Source organism: Nematolebias whitei, chromosome 8 (assembly GCF_014905685.2).
Source record: "Nematolebias whitei isolate Nwh7 chromosome 8, NemWhi1, whole genome shotgun sequence".
NCBI lineage: Eukaryota > Metazoa > Chordata > Actinopteri > Cyprinodontiformes > Rivulidae > Nematolebias > Nematolebias whitei.
In genome coordinates this window covers 8,843,626-8,861,323 of record NC_056505.1, presented here as the reverse complement: position 1 = coordinate 8,861,323, position 17,698 = coordinate 8,843,626, and the positions used below count along the sequence as shown (strand labels likewise).

Here is a 17,698-nt window from a genome sequence, read left to right as displayed (position 1 = left end):
GAGGCTGATACCGACACACACATAATATATATATATATATATATATATATACACACACACACACATATCTATATATATATATATATATATATATATATATGTATATATATATATATAATTTTAATAATCTGTATTCTTTATAATTTACCCGAAATTTCTAAATAAATTCTCATCCTGTACTGAAACCTGTTTCAAGGTCTTACTGCCACCAGCTGGTAAGGCGGGTGACATCAATTTGAACCCCGCCCACTAGAACCAGTACTAAAAGTATAATGGAAAAACAATGTGTACCGTACCGAGCAGAGTCGAACTGTGCTGTACTGGTACCAAAGGTACTAATGGAAAAGAAGCATATGTGAGTGTGCTGCTTGTGGGACCGAGTTTGTTGTGGCTCCTCCAAGTGATGAAGTCCTTTGGATGAAAGACGAAACATCCTAACAAAAAAAAAAGAAGAGAAACCATCTAGATGACCTGACTGAACTTTGTTGGATAACGAAATTACCAATTTTAAACAAATTAGTTGAGAAACAGGAAGTTATGCCAGTTTTAGAGGAATAAAAAGATGCACATTTCTCTCCGACCTGATTAAACCGTCCTGATTCCGGAGCTACAGTAACAACGTTCGTGTCATGAAAGCTGCTCAGAAGAGTTTAAAACAAATTCTTACTTTTCGTTTAATGAATCCAAAATGTCTGACGTGTGACTTGTGATTTCTGCAAACTGAGCCACACACATGACGTCACCTGTCCCAGTGGTTGGGGATTCTCACTGGATTCAGTCGACTTTGTTTACATTGAGTGCGTACCTGCATTTCAAATGGCACCCATCCCGTTCATGCACTCCCACTGGACTAAACTCCTTCAGTCATTTGTTAAACTTCAGGAGGAAGGTTTTTTTTTTATATTTGATCTCATACTTTGCAGTAAAAAAAAAAACGCTGTGTCTGCATGTGCACCAAATGCAACAACTTATCAAAGTCCTGTAAAGTTTCATGCACGTGTGCGCTGAAGGAGTGGGGGTCCGGTTTTCTGAAAGGACACACCTTCAGCTGCTGCAGCTCCGTGTGTTTCCCTGGATGTCAGCTGAGGGCGACAGAGGGAGGTGTCCCCCCCGCTTCCCAAGATTTCCCTGAGTCCACAATAAACTTTCATTTCGAAAAGTTTTCTCTCACACTCACACATACACACACGCGCGCGCGCAACCTCGGTCATCTTGGAGCTGCAGCCACGGTTCTCCTGCACAGCTGAACCTTGTTTTTATGTTTTTATTTATTTTAGAAAAGGAAGCGCACAGGTGGAACGCACCTTTTTTTTTTTTTTTTTTATACTTTTTTATTTTTTTTAAGTCTTTATCTTGTAAAGGAGGCTGCAGAGAAGAGGAACCACGGGACAATGACACCAGGCAGGAGTCTCTGCGTGGGTTAATCGCGTTGTTTGTTTGTTTATTTGTTTTGTTGCACGTTGACTCCTCGCGCGAGCCTGAAGCAACACCTGGGATGGAAAACTTCGCCTCCTGCGGACGGACATAAAAACTCTGCGGGAAGAATGAAGTAATGGAGCCGGACAATGCCCCGCACTCCAAACTCAAAGCCGCTGGAGTCGGGGGGTGAGTGGACACATCCTTCCTTAAAACACTTTTCAAAATAAAAATAAAAAATCAAGACTCCTCTCTATGAGTTTAAACTAGAGACAGTGTGACGAAGGAACGACGTGATTATTGTTGAGAACAGTTGGGTGAGCTGTTTGAAACCGTCTGAAAAGATGCGCGGATGTGATTTGGAGCCTGAAGGGAAAGTTTAATAAGTTGCAGAGAAGAGGAAGTGGAGAGAGTTCAGTGGAAGTGTGTGCAGCTTGTTCTGGGACTGATTTGAGGGAGATGTGTGGACTAGAGGAGGAGACAATCATCTCCTTTTCCCTTTTCTCTCCTCCCTGCTGTGTTTCACCCAGCTGGCGGCCTGATGTCCCAAAGGAGAGAGGAAAAGTCCAAGTGTTGCATCATATCACCCTGACACAACCACTAAGACTGGACACCCCCTGTTCCTGCTACTAATATGACTTTAGTTTGACATGAAAAGCAGAACTTTTTCAAATCATTAACTAGTGGTTGACCAACATTTTTCTGTGGCTTTCTGCAAAAACTAATAATAAATAAAATAAACTCCTGCCACAATTGTCATTGGGACTCTGACACTCGCTCTGTGGAGCGATTATCTCCGGGGTGTAAGAATCCAACATGGCATTGATGTTAGTTATGATGTATGCCCCCAAGTGTCTGACTCTTGAACTTTCATTCATTCTCGGTTTTGAATGTGTTTAAAAAAAAAAGTGTGGCCCAGAAATGCAGTGGTGGTTCTAGGGGGTGGCACAGGGTGGCAGCTGCCACGGTAAAATATAACTGTAGCGGCTAAAATCCTATATTTTAGGCTACTGGTTGCCGTTGTTCCTGGTAGGCTTTGGTTTTACGTGCGCTCAATCAAGATTCACTATGCAGATCTTCATTTCGACTTATAAATCATAAAATCATTTATTTACCTCACAATGTCCATTGCCATTCCATTTAGAAAACAAATAAATCTGCCTTGACTCTAAACTAAGCACAGTAGAAAACTGTTTGCCCCTTCTCATTAGCAAAACCTGAACAGAATCACACCTGCCCTTAAGTAACCAGCTTCTTCTGCTGACATATTCAGTACACAAAATGAAATGCACCCTCTAGTGGAGATAAACAAAATAAATGGCTCCAACAATAACTTTTCAGTCCAGTTTCATCATATTTCTAGGCTGGTTAATATAATGTACATTTTTTACAATGCTGAATTTGTATATTCATTATCTTAACCCGCTTGTTCCATTTTGGGTCACGGGGGTCACTGGTGCCCATGTCCAGCAATCACTGTGCAAGGGGCGGGGTACACCCTGGACAGGTCGCAAGTCCATCACAGGGCCTGAATTTGTATATTAACTTCTTTTTTTTAAACCAGATAAATCCTATTAAGATCACAGGTATCTATTTCAAGGGGGGCCTGACCCTGAAGGCAACCTAACATGCATGTTTTGGACTGTGGCAGGAAATCGGAGTACCTGGACAAAACCTATGCAAGTGCATGCAAAGTCCACACAGAACGACCCCAGGCCCAAGCCAGGGATTGAACCTAGGACCTTTTTGCCATGAGGCAACACTGCTAACCACGGAGCCATCACGCAACAACTGTAATCTAGTTGTGTGTTTCTACCCCTGAAGCACAACTTTCATCAGTCCTGAGAGTTTCCAGACAAGCTGACAAATCTGAACAAAAGATAATGTAAAAAAACATGTCTAGTTTATTTATTCCATTATTAGAAGATAATGATCAAGGTCAATCCTGGAACAAAAAGAATAGACCCAAGTCTTGTCATGTTACTATGCTATTTGTTTAATGTGTATCACTAAGTTCAAAAAAATAAACTATTTAAGTAGGCAACAGGAAGTTCCACATGGCAACACTTTAGCCTTAACATAACGTGCCGTGCAAACAGTCTCAATCTGTTGTACCATGTAGAGAGTGCATCCTAGTGTCGATTCTGTTTTATACTCGACCAACAGCCAATAAAACAACCTCCACCACCCGCAAGCACCAATCATGATAATGAAGTGCTCTCAGAAGCCTTCAAGTTATCTTAATTTCCGTCAGGAACAACACACTTTACTACCTTTTTGTACATTATTTGTGGTATTTTATTCTGCATACAACAAATAAAGATTGCTACTTGGTAAAATAAATGGAAGTGCTGTCATAATCACCATTTAACAGTAGACTCTTGCAATATTGCAAAGGTGGTTGTGGAAATTTGACTGTCCAGTTCAGCAAATTGATGTCTAGGAGAGTAGATGGACTGACGGATTGGGGACTCAATCCACAGTAATGAGAGTGTTGCTCCGATTTGTCATAGTGAAGAGGGGGCTGAGCCAAAAGGCAAAGGCCTCTTTTTACTGCTCCATCTATGTTCCAACCCTCACTTATGGTTATGAAGTATGGAAAGAACAGGTGCATCTTAAATACATGTGGCTGACATGAGCTTCCTCCACATGGTGGTTGGAGATACTTAGAGACACTGTGAGCAGATTTGCCATCTCATTGGGGTCACGGAGTAGAGCTGACTCTCTTCGGCTGCAAAAGGAGTCAGCTGAGGTGGTTCGGGCACCCGATTAGGATACCTCTTTGGTGTCTCCATCTGGAGGGTTTCTGGGCACAAACAATTGGGAAGAAACTCTGAGGCAGACCAAGAACTTGTTGGAGGGATTAAATCTCCAATACGATCACAGATGAGCAGAATATCTGGACCCCCAAGGATATCCTCCTGGACTTGTTGCCTTTGCGATCCCATCATGGATAAGAGAAAACCAATGGATGAATGGTTGTATGATTAATGATGGGTCAGGAAACTGTAGCTCAAATGTAGATGCCTAAAAACGCCCACAGTTTGGTGCACAGCAATGATGTGTAGTACACTACAGATATAAGGCAGCTCTGATGTATGGTTTTAAAAAGTAATAATTTATCTTTAGTGTTCATGGAGCTTTAACACTCTTAGTGGTCTTGTTGGAGAAGCCACCAGTCCTGCAGAACAGTAGCTTATCTGGTCAGAGGGGGAAAAGGAGATAAGACAAAAATTAAAACAGATGTTTGACTTTAAACAAAAGCAGCAGAAACCCTGGTAAAATACACAGCATCTACAGGTTTAGTGCATAATCTCTTGCACATGATTTAGACTTGTACTACATCTTATAGCTTCAAAATAACTGTGTCAGTATGGAATGGATTCATTTCAGTTAAAACAACACTTTATCGATTTGCTTTATAGCCTTTTTAAGATCAAAAGCTTCAATGGTAGTAAATAAACAAAAATTTGAAATTTACAGCTAAGGTTATCTTTCCATAGGAATGTATCATGAAATTTGACATTTAAAGTCTAAGTTAAAACATACTTGAAAGAAAAAAAGTATAAAAACTTGACTGTGTCATATTTATCCCTTTTTTTATTATATTTTTGCAGGAGAGCTCTAATTCTTTGGACTTTGCTGTTCTGCACCTGCTCTCTGCGACTAGCACATGCACAAGGTAAGCAGCTTAAGGGCAGTAAAGCCTAAGTGTTTTTCTTTTCATGCTCTAACACTGCTGAGAAACTAATGTCACAAATGCGCTTCAGAATTATTACGAGAAAATTAAAACTATTCAGCAGGAGGTTATAGTGACACTATCAGATGCCTCATGTGCAACTCAGAGTACTGCAGTTCAGACGCAGATAAAAGTAGAATTTGTTTGCAGATAAGAAGCAGTAAAGCAGAATGGATGAAGAAAGTGTTTCTCTAACATGAGAATTATATTGTGCATTTGATCCGATGGTTATTTATTAATTATAATGTTTATGACCAAAACAATACCTTGGTTAGGTTAACTTTCTATGCCACACATTTCCTTTTTCGCTTAACACATGCTATAGATTGTTAATGTAGATGCTATTATATTTTTGGATAATCATTCTTCACTTTTTTATATAGTAAGTGAAAGAATAAATTGTAAAAGGGCATTCCATTTTATTACAACATGTTGCGTCCTGTCTGAAAACTATTTTAGCAAATTTGTTGTTTCTAGATACACGTCCATAAAAGCTTCAAAACAAGTAAAACTAGAAAGTTCCTGGAGAAACTTTGACAGGGACTGCCATGTGGTGGCCATTTTAAATGTTTGATTTGACAGTACTATGTGTTAGGGTTTGCTCTTATCTACCCAACACCAAATTTCAGCTCAAAATGTCAAAATATTAATGAGTTAAATACATTTTTTTCTTTTAAGCTATGGTGGCTATGTGGGATTTTTGATTTAGATTCAGTATGTGATGGGGAAGGTTCTCAGCTATAATCACACCAAATTTAAGCTCTATATGTGTAAAAATAGCTGAGTTAAATCCTTTTAAATGTAGCTTTGGTGGCCATCTTGAATTTTTTTAAATCATTATTTGTTGGGCATTGCTCTCATCTACTACCACACCAAATTTCAGCTTAATATTTGTACAAATTGCTGATTTGAATATAGCATATTTTACTTTTTAGCTCAGGTAAGCTTGATTTGCAACCAGAGTCTATGAAAAATTACAAAGTACTAATAAAAATTGCATTTTTTGTATGCAAATTACATCGCCATGGTAATTTGAAACGCCAATAAAAGTAATAGCACACATCACGGCGCCGAGCTGGTTGTTTTGATATAAGATTTGTGGGGGTGCACATTACAGTTCAGGCCGCATTATAAATGACGGAAAAGTAGGACATAAGGTTAAGAAGCCCTTGTCAGGCGGATAATAATAGGTGGCTGCCTTACAGGCAAAGAAGCCTTCCTTTAAGGAATGCGTATCACTCGTCATGCTACGACTTCTGTGTTATCTGTTGTTGCTCAGAGTTTGTGTTAGGGATGACTCTCAGCTACTACTACATCAGATTTGAGCTCTGACTCCGTAAACACCAATTTATAGTTTCTTCCATGATTTTGACATTTAACTTCATCCATCCATTATCTTTTATCCGCTTCATCCTTTTCTTTAATCATTCTGGTATTAGAATGTTTAGCTCATTTAGGAGATGGTGCTATGACCTTTATAAATACTTATGTTCAGGTTATATTTTTGTTATTAATAACATTGATGTTAATGTTAAAAGGGACTAATTTTAGATTTAAATAATTAAATGTAATAATTAATTTATATATATATTTTTAGCGTACTGTTAGGTTTTTCCTTACATAATTTTCAGATTTTACTTTGTTTTGTGCTAGTTTTCGGTTTTAGCCATGGTTTTGCTAAATTTAACACATACTGTATAATTGTTTATTTTCTAAACACGTGCTTGCTCTCTGCTAAAGTTTCCTCGTCTAATGTAGTTGTTCTTAAGCCAAACTCGCCTGTATTGTATTTTTAAAATATTCTTTTTTTTTTTTTGTTCTGTTCATCAGGAGTTCATAAAGAGCCTGAGGCAGCCCGCCTACGAACATGAATTAAAAAATGATGCAGAGAAAGCCCAGAGAACATATCACACAATCAAAGAACAATTTTGCTTTCTCACCTTATTAACAATTCAAATGAGCGCTGCAAAGGAAAACTGACTGTAGACGGTCTTTGTTCCTGCTACAGCATTTATTTGATGTATATTTCTGTATGCAAGTTTTTCAGTGGGGCTGGCCTCCTGCTGCCTGAACACAGAGCAGGGTTTCCTTCCTCTTGTGTCGAAACTCGCTTCTCTTCTGCTGAGCCACAATTTACTATTCAGCAGTTTATTTCAGTCCTGCACACATTTGTTTTGAATTTCTGTAGAAATGGATGGATATTTGAGATTTTTATTTGAGCTTTAGGAGGATTAATGTTCCATATTTAGGATGTGCTGATGGACTGGATGTTTGCTTTCTCCCAGCTCTGCCAAGTTAAACTGGAAAACCCTTTGTTAATACTGAGCAGGCATCAGGATCCTTTGCTAATACAGACGATTATAGTCTTACGTCTATAGAAAACTACATAAATATGAGAAGTTTTCTAACATTTTTTGGAGTTGGACTTTCAAATGGCACTGAATGTTACTGTGTTTGAGGCTAAAAAGCCTCAAAGGGATAGTTGGAGAGATAGACAAAATTTATTCAAGCAGGCCAAAGTGTCTTAAAATGTTTCCAATCACAAACGTTTCACAGAATGTGAATGCTATTTTATAAACGTTTGCATTGCTACTTATTTCACATTGAATTGTTACTGTGGAAGGAACACAATATTCCTGCAGGAAATGTCCCAGACGTTCTGAATGACTCTCAGCTACTCACATATCAAGTATTACACTGCCTGCCCCCCCCCCCCCCCCAAAAAAAAAAAAGTCACTACCTGGATTTAACCAAGCAAATAGGTACAAGCCTCCTATTGGATAAGCTGAATTAAAATGAGTGTTATGAGGTAGTTAGCTAACAAACAGACACATTTGATTCCAGTACCTAAAACTGAAATTTAAAACACCTTTCTCAGGTGATCAGTTAGTTCTGGGAGTAGATGTAGGGGATCAGGATCACCTACTACCACATCAAATGTTAACTTAATATCGGTAAAATTGACTCAATTATAGCCTTTTGTGTTTGGTAATATTGTTTTGCTGTGACAACCATCTTGAATTTGATTGGCTCTTAAAACGAAACGTTTATAGATGTGAACTCAATGATTACTTCCTGGAAGTTTCATTAAAATTTGTTCTGTTATTAAGGAGATATTAAATAAACATACACACACACAAACATAAGCAAAAACCTTATCCTCTTGCCTTTGGTAGTGGGCAATATTGCCCTTCCATTTAGAAACTGACAACACTATTTATAAAATGGTTCTTGTGTATGACAATAAAATTGTTGAGTGGAATTTTTTAAAAAGATGGTGGCATTCTTTTATGGTCCTAACCAGGCTTGGATTAGGTGTTAGTTCATTAGTCTGCTTAGATTTCAGATCTGGTTCTTTAGACCAGGGCTATTATTCAACTGGTGGCCCACGGGCCAAATCAGGGCCATGGGTGTGCTCAGTTCGGCCCACCAACGGGTTCATTTTTAAATAAAATTAGATTTAGAATTGTAAAACAAACTTAATTAAGACAATAACTGCTGGATGTCCGGCCCCTGAGCTCTTGGCTTTCAGTAACTGTGCCCCCCTGAGCAGTTTAGTTGAATAGCCCTGCTCTAGACTGAGGTTATTCAAAGAGTTATCTGCAATAGGTAAAATATTAATTGTTCATAATTCCTTCAGAGCTCCACTTACAAAGATATTTAAAAAAAAAAAACCTATGTCCTGTTGTTTTCCCCGTTGTTTTGTCTTGAGAGCCACCAGTTCAGAGTTTACCGTCAGTTTGTTTGTGTGTTAATATGACAAGATTAAAAGTCAAATTATTAAAGCACATATTTTGGACATATGCCACATTAATAATCACTCACCAGCGCACCATTTAAAAAGCAGCTTCAATAATATAATAAAGGATTTAGTGGAAATAAAGCCAGCTTCTTCGCTCCACAGAAATGTGTATTTAATTAAACTTTTCCTCAAAGGTGTGCATCCAATTAGGAGCAATATACAACACACACAGCAACGTAATGTGGGAACATTACTCACATTTTCCTCCCGTGAGACGCGAGTAGCAATTAAAACCTGCAGCAAGCAACCTGCAGTATGTTTTCATGAGCTCGGGCTCCTGTCAGAGGAATCATCTTTAATCGGCAGACATTACCAGATAAAGTGAGATAACATTTCTGTTTGTGCACTCAGAAACCTCTTACATTCCCACAACTGTCTTCTCCGGGGACTCGTTCAGCTTCCGCTTCCTGAGATTGTCCTAATTAAGAATGATGTAAGGATTACATAATATGCAGCAATCCCCAAAAGTAAAGGCTGATGTGTGACCCTACAGTGGGACTTTTATGTGACTTTTTAAAAAATTGCTTTGCTGCAGGTTTTCCATTAGTCTTACTTTATTCTTGTAAACTCCCAGGATTGCATCACAGCACATTAAATATCACTTATGTTTCTGCGGTATTGTTCCTTCCAGTTTATGCTTTCATGGAGATCTACATGCTTGATGAGACGATTTTAACACAAATCGTTAACACATTTTCATCTGTATGTCTCATTAAGTGTTCATATTGAGGGAAAATACAATGTGGCAATTAAACAAAAAATAGATTTAGCAAGAGGCAGCAACTGGTGCAAGCAAATCAGAAATACATGCTCTTTTGTGTTTCACATGCTAAATGTCATTAACATTTGTCTCTGACTTTTTCTTTAAAGATGTGGATATCCTGCAGCGACTTGGGCTTTATTGGCGAAGGGCAGGCTGGTCACCTCAGTCCATTCCTAATGGTGTCATCCCCTTTAAGTCTGGCGTCATCCTCACTCCAAGGGCACGCATCCAGGCGCCCCTGCGCACGGTTATCCCTGCCACCTTCAACACCGCCAACCTCTCCCTGATCCTCAGCCTGTCTCTTCATCGCTTCAATAGCGCTTTTCTTTTCTCGGTTCTGTCTAAGAAAAGGAAAGTGCAGCTCGGACTGCAGTTCGTACCAGGACACGTACTTGTACACGTTGGGCATAAAAGCCATGTGAGTTTTGACTACGATGTCTACGATGGCCAGTGGCATAACTTTGCTTTGGATTTTCGAGGCCGCCAAGTAGCCTTGCACACGTCTTGTGGTAAGAAAAGTCTGTATGTGGATTTGTCCTCTAAAAATGAGGTGGTATTGAATCCAAGTAGCTCCTTCCTGCTGGGCAAAATGAACCACAATTCAGTGCCATTTGAAGGCGCCATTTGTCAGTTTGACATTTATCCCTCTGCTAAGGCAGCTCATAACTATTGTGATTATATTAAGAAACACTGCAGAGAAGCCGACACCTATCGGCCTGTGCTTCCTCCCATGCTACCAGTTTTTTCAGACCCGAATATTACTTTGACTTCCATAAATTCACCGCCATTGACAGAAAGACCCAAAAGGGCACAGCTGACTACTTTGACTAGGACTACAAATCTTCCAACTGAAAGCTCGATGCCGAACAAAACACCTGAACATCAGACGGTAAGCTCTGGTGCTGTTCCTGTTTCTGCCCTAGTTCATCCAGGATTGGAAAGTCCTTTCAGACTTTTAACTCAGACGGTTACGGCACCGCTTTGGATTAGCACGAGTACTCCAAATCCAAAATTAGAATCACACACCAGAAAGTACACAAAGCAGAGGAACTCCTCAAAAGCTTCTGGAAAACATATACTTTCACCTGTTTCCACCAAACCGTCAGAGATGAAAACAAACTTCTGGACCAAGGCTGCTCCCACTCAGGGGTCTCCTTCAAACACCTACAGTCCCCATAAAAATGCGATTACCACAGTAGCTCTATGGAAACCTGAGCCAAAAGTGACCAATGTGCAGGACTTCAAACCATCCACTTCAGTCACTCCAGCTTCAACAGATGGTTTGCAAACATTTGACCTGGCGCCGACCCAGTTCTCACAGCTTGCTGGAGCACCTGGACTAAAGGGAGAACCAGGACCACTGGTGAGTGAGTCGTCTTTTCATTAAACACAATCTTTGCTAAAGATTCATGAACAAACGTGTGCATGTTTGCTGATACTACTGCTGAGCAGCTTATGAATGAGATGGAACCTCAGAACTAGATCAGAACTATCCAGAACTAGGCCAGCATTACTGTATTTTCCAGTGTACAAGTCGCTCCGGTGTATAAGTTGCATCAGTCAAAAAAAGCACCAAGAAGAGGAAAAAAACATATATAAGTTGCCTCGGCGTATAAGTTGCATTTATTATGCATCATCACTGACCTGTCGCATTTATTTAATGGTCAAATTAACTTCATTTCGCCTGGGCGGTGTGGCACCATCCATCCATCACGGCCGGAGCCACTAGCTCTCCAGCGTTCCTCCGCCTGCACCAGCTGAGTGCAGCGAGCATGCACGGGAGGACTCACTGTTGCGGTTCTTAGAAATTTAGAGCATCAGTCAAAAATTGTTATGAATATGAAAAAAAAACCATGTATGTCGCTTTGGTGTATAAGTCGCAGGACTGACAAATCTATGCAAAAAACTGCAACTTATACGCCAGAAAATACGGTAGTTTAGCCTTGACTCAGCACATTTCTGGATCAGCTGATAAACCAGCTTTATTTTATTCCTGTCCTTTTGAATCACGACAAATTCAAATGTTGTTGAATCTCATGAACGGAGTGTTTTGAATTGCTTGTTTTCTTGTGTTGGTTCATTTCCTGAGTTGCAACTTATACATGCATGAGATGCAAAAAAAAAAAAAAAGAATAAAATAAAATTGGACTGCATCACATTGGTGCTGGTTTAATGTGTGATATTTTAGTTTAGTAGTGGAAGAATCACTCAGGGTTCACGGCCTTTTCCACTTAGTGGAGAGGCTGGCAATGAGGTGTTAGATTCCTTCTAGTTGAAGTGTGGCTGCTCAGAAAATACACTTTTAAAGTAGGGCAAAAGGTTAAAGGAATAAAGTGCTCGAATACAAACAAACCATTCAGACTTATTTAAGGGGCCCAAACATAATGGATGCAAAACTTTACTCCTCACTATAAAGCACCCCAGACTTGTTCTGGTAGAAGAGTTAACACCATGTATGTGTGTTAATATGTTTTTTTTTATTATGCAAAAAAAAAAGGCTTAATTTAGATTTACCAAACCAACACTGGTACTTTTTTTTTACGTATCAACACATCAGTGGATATGAGGGTCATGCCTAAGTGGACATACATATATAGATGGCAGTTAAAACCACTTTTTAACTTATCTCTGAAGATAAAGAAATAATTTTTCATCAAAGCCACAACAATGTACTTTATTTGTAAAACACTGTCATCAATTCTCATATTAAAGTCAGTTTAGTTTTCTGCATGTTTTTGTGCCTGCAAGCCTAAAAGCCCTCGGAACCACGGTACTTCATACTTGTGTTCAAAATACATTGAGATCATTGGTCAACACATCTGTCCACGAACCTTATTGTGAGGAGTGATAGGGCAATCTGCATGCGTGTCTATTAGCTCAGCTTCATAACTCGAATGCCACACTGTCTGCTCTTTGAATTGAGAAAGCTCCTCGGATGAGAAGCGAAACATATTCTGTACAAATAAAGTCCACTTCATTCAATCATTCAACCTTTATTTTTACAGATTAGTCTCATTGAGCCTCATTGAGCCTCGGGGACTCATTTACAAGAGAGACCTGATTTTGAACAAAGAATGATAACAACAGTAGACAACAAAGCCAACAACAGAATCATAAAAGATAGCAAGTAAATTTAAAATAATAAATGAAAGAAAAAAGAAAGAAAATGGTATGAAACTAATAAAAAAACAGCTAGATTGTAGAGCGATGTAGAATACTAGAATACTAAAAACAGGAACATGACTTACATTTTTCATTCATTCAACCGTTATTCATTCAACCTACATTACTTATATAAATTGTAAAGAGAGTGGGTCCTAAGACTCAACCTTGTGGTATACCATTATTGACAGTTGAATAGCTAGAAGAAGCTAGCTTGGCTTCTGTGTCCCTTTTATCAGACGACTGGAGTTTTGATAAAGCTCAACAACATTAGTTGTTTTTTGTCTTGAACCGTTTTGAATTTACCGTGTCCTGGATGACTGCGAATCTTCACCAGCGTATTCACATTTAAGTCAAACAGGTGATGAAAACAATGGCTTCTTAACTACCTGGTTAAAAAAGTCTAACTAACTCTTGGCATTCTGTTATTTTCTTTCTTTGTTTGAGATTCTAATAGCAGTATTTATTATTTCTTGTAGATTCATTGGTGCAACATTTTGGCTAAGATATATGTCTTGATGCTTGTGTAGTTAGTGATCAGCAGCATTTACAATCAGCATGACATATAAGTCACATATTACCAATTAAAGTGGTATTACAGTGATTATCCTGGTTAGGGATTTATGAGTCTAACTTTAAATTTAACTTAGTAACTTTTGGCACATTAGAGCTTTAAAGATGGTAAACGTTTATATGCATGCAATGATTTTTTTACCGTTTACAAAACTGTATTTTGACTTAGCCGCATCCAACATCAAATGTGCTAAAACCTCTCAAGTCTCTCTTCAGAAAGACATCCAAACATTTAGATAGAAAACATTTTCATGTTCAATGCTGTGATGTCATCTGTAAGTAAAAGATTGCAGACTTTGAACATTGTCAAATGCTTAGTGATCTAAATCTTGTTTTTAGGGTTTGAAATGAGCTTGCTCCTCCACTATTAGTATGTTGTCCAGAAATATAAATACCAAGACCTCAACCTATAGAGGGGACTGTGTCATAGCAAGATGGAGAGTGGAATTAGGGTGAAAGGTGTCATCAATCAGAGAAACACGTGGATTAAACTGATACATTGAGACAAAAACATCATTTGCTGTGGCTGAGTTTTTTTTTTTTTGACAGACAATGATGTAAAAAAAAAAAGAAAAAAGAAAAGAGTTCAACAATAATATGTTTACTACGGAGCCCTGGAGGGGACATTGGAGATTTTTTGTTGTTGTTGTTGTTTGTTTACAGTATTGGCTAAGCAAGTTCCCCCGAGACATCAATTTCAAATCGACAATCTGTGGAAGGCCTGGATCAATCAGGGTTTGATCCACAAAAACCCTGCCTCACAGTAAGGTCACAGAGGGTCTGCATCTCATGGTTTGGCACCAGAGACAGCAATAGATTTTTAAAATGTTCAAAGATGCCCATGTCTTGAGTACTTTTAGGTAGCTAAAAAGGAAACACACTCAGTTAGTGGCCATAATGTTATGGCTGAATGGTGCATGTAGCTACATTTTGAAACGCCTTGGCTCTGACCCAACTGCAGCTCGGACGGATTATCATGTGCGCGATGTTGGCTGAAATCTAAAGAATCTGAACGTTGCTGGTTCGAGCAAATGCTGGCAGAAGGGAAATATACGGATAGATAGGTGTTCTGTCCAAGCCACACAAACTGCTCTATACAGCTGATATTAATACAGAAGCCCAGTTTCAGCAGGACTCCCTTGAGCTGTTTTTCAGCTCATTTTCCTCTTACTCTTTAAATTTCTTGAGCTGCCAAAAAAACAAAAGCAAAATACAACCCCAGGATCTCAAACAGAATCAGGTTCTCAGATTGACCCTTCATTAAAAGTGACCTCTTGGAGCTTTGCTAATCCATGTATGAAATTGTTTTAAAGCTAGCCGCTGCTCATATTTAATATGATTGGCTGTGGCTGGAACCGGTGGTGACCTCCCTGCCAGCAGAATAACTTAGACGTACGGTTTGTGCTCTGTTGTGAATTTGGAGCTGAAATAATGTCCGCTGAAGGACAGGCTTATATCAGTTTGTAACAAGACACCCTCATGCCTGGCAGCATCTTAGTGATTGCTTTGAAACGTTCATACTTCCCTCAATGTGACATAAGGGGAAAAAAAAAATGCTCTGAGATTTCTTGAGTGCCTTCTCTGAGGATTATTCAGAAAACTGGAAACGTGTTCTTAGTTATTCCAACATTTCTTTAAATAATATGAAGAATGCAGCCGTTCTTATTGCTCTTTTGCATTGACAGACCTCCTTCACTAATGACACTTTTTTTTTATCCATTGCTTTCAGGGCCCTCAAGGATTTCTAGGCTTGCCAGGAAAACCAGGCAAGAGGGGCCCCAGGGTAAGAATATCTCACTAACTAGTGACAGTTTCTCATTTACCTTCAGATTGGTCCTTTTTTTCCTGTCTGTTCTTCTCAGTTCTCTTTTGAGATCTTCTATAATCACTCTAGTCTCGGATGTTTTCACCAAAGTTAGACAACACTATTATTCAAGCGCCGATTTAGGAAAATAAAATTGTGTTTTAATCAGAAGCTCACATGCTTCTTTAAGTTGTGGGGAATTATTTAGCCAGACCTCGGTTTGCTTTGGCCCTGGGTTTGATCAAGCCATGCTTCACTGCTGCCAAGGTCAATTTGTAAATCTTTCGTGCAAACAACCAGAATCTACAAATCTGTGGACTGCCTGTGTAAAATTAATTGAATACATTAGGAAAGCATTAAAGTTAGAAAAAATAACAATGTTACTGCTATCAGTGTGTATTTACTGCACATGTTTCCAGAACAAGTGTATGTAAACATAAACATTTCTGGTAATTTAATAAGATACAGGCCTCATGTTAATATCTTGAGTATTGAACTTCTTTTAGGTCCTATGGTGCCATGCTTTCCTTTTTTTGCTTTAAACTAGAGAAATTGCATTTCCTGCAAAAATGCAGTGTGGATGCTTATTGCAGAAGAACTTGCTGGAAAAAAGCTTTAATTAGCTAAAAATACTGAACTGTAGCTGAAATGGAAGAACAAGCCTCATTTAGCAGAAGAAAGCAGAAAGAACACATATTTGCTGAATTAGATTTAAATGAATAGAAGTGAGCACAAAAAAAATGGAAATTAGCTAAAAAAAAAAGAAGAAGCTGAAATTAGCAACAAAAAAAAAAAATTGCTGAAAAGTACTGAAAAAGCAGAAAGAAGTTTAAACTACCAGAAGGAAGCAGAAAGAGTTGAAATGAGCACAAAAATGTGGAATTACATGAAAAAGCTATAAAAAAAATAGCATCAAATGAGCTAAATAGTAGCTGAAAGAGCAGACAAAAGCTGAAACTTTCAGAAATAAGGTGAAAGCAGCATAAAAAGCTGAAATTAGTTGAAAGAAGTCAGAAGCACAACAATGTTGTAGTTAGCAGAAATAATCTGAAAGGAGCACAAAACAGCTGAAGAAAAAGCTGAAATTAGATGAAAATAGTTTAAATTTGCACAAGGAAGCTGAAAGAAGCTGAACAAAATGTGAAAGGAGCAGTACAAGGTTGTAAACAGATCTAAAATATTGAAGGATGTAAAATGAGCTCAATTCATTTTCTATGAGAAAAAAAGTGGCTGAAAAGGCAAAATATTCCAACAAGCTAAAGTTGCACTAACACCAAAAAATCATAGCAGGATTGTCCTGAAAGAGCTGAACGTTTGGATATATGATTTGTTGAAATAGCTTGAAAACTGCGGGACGAGAACGATGTCGAAAAACGTACGAAAGAAAAATGGATCGCAACAGTGTGATTGCTTCATAAGTGTGATGTGTCCAATGATGGAAACGAACATCAGCAGCTTCTGTGCAGGTGTTGTTTTAAGCTAATGCTTGCAGAATAAAGAAAAGAAGAGCAAACACCAGGGCATGATCTGCCTCAAGAGACACTATTACTGATGCTTGTGTAGCTAGCTGCCCTGTAAAACCCCTCTTCTTCTCCTTCCCATGAATGTGAATGAAGCAGAAGTTAAGCCTGTTATTTCAGTGGGGGGGAATGACAGTCTTGATTGCTCTTTTGCAGAGCTGATTATTATGCACGCCTGCAGAGCATTTGTGCTACTGAGGCATGTGTCCGTTCCTGCTAGGCTACCTGCTGCAGCCCTGCTGCTGGGCCTCTGGGGTTGGTTTTGTGAACCCAGGCTCTTTAAATATGGAAGAAAGGAGGCTTTGTCCCAATCTTATTAAAGGCATTTAAACCCCTGCTCAGTAGCTGTCTACTGTACGCCAAGCTCTGCAGACCATCATCATCAAGCTGAGAGACTGACTCAAGTGTGAGGAGAAAGTTTAGGTTTTTTACTGTTTTTATTTTATTTTATTTTTTTTCCTTTACTACTGTTTTTATTTTTGAATCATCAAATCTCCTCTGAACAGTGACTGGTGGTACTCTACCTTCAGTAAGTTCACAAGTGGACTTTGGACTAAAAAAAACCTGAAACATCATGGAACAAAACAAAATTCACATGATGACATATTTACAGTTCACTATATTTTAATCTGCAAAATATTTGCTTTTTTGGGCCCAATTTTATGTTTACTTGTCAACAATATACACACTGCGTACAAACATTTATTTTACTTTTATTAAAAAAACAGGCTGTCTAATGTGAAAAGAAGGCCGACTGGAAAACATGTGTACTAGAGTAATTTACTAGTTATGTCGAGTTGAAATGATCTTTATTGTTGAATTTCATAGGAAGAGACTCATGGAAATATGTCACATATTTTACATTTTAATGCTATGCAGCTCAAAAGAACATGTGTGATATTCTAAACATAAACACATT

At 38.6% G+C, this 17,698-nt stretch overlaps 1 protein-coding gene across 1 annotated transcript in view; it reads left to right on the top strand.

The window, feature by feature from the left end:
* Positions 1–1,552: 1,552 nt before the first annotated feature.
* col27a1b (collagen, type XXVII, alpha 1b) overlaps positions 1,553–17,698 on the top strand; it is a 96,063-nt gene continuing 79,917 nt past the window's right edge. The window contains exons 1-4 of the mRNA XM_037680026.1: positions 1,553–1,605; positions 5,034–5,098; positions 9,828–11,083; positions 15,185–15,238. Of these exons, the coding sequence (XP_037535954.1) occupies positions 1,553–1,605; positions 5,034–5,098; positions 9,828–11,083; positions 15,185–15,238 (1,428 nt within the window). The remainder of the gene's footprint in view (positions 1,606–5,033; positions 5,099–9,827; positions 11,084–15,184; positions 15,239–17,698) is intronic.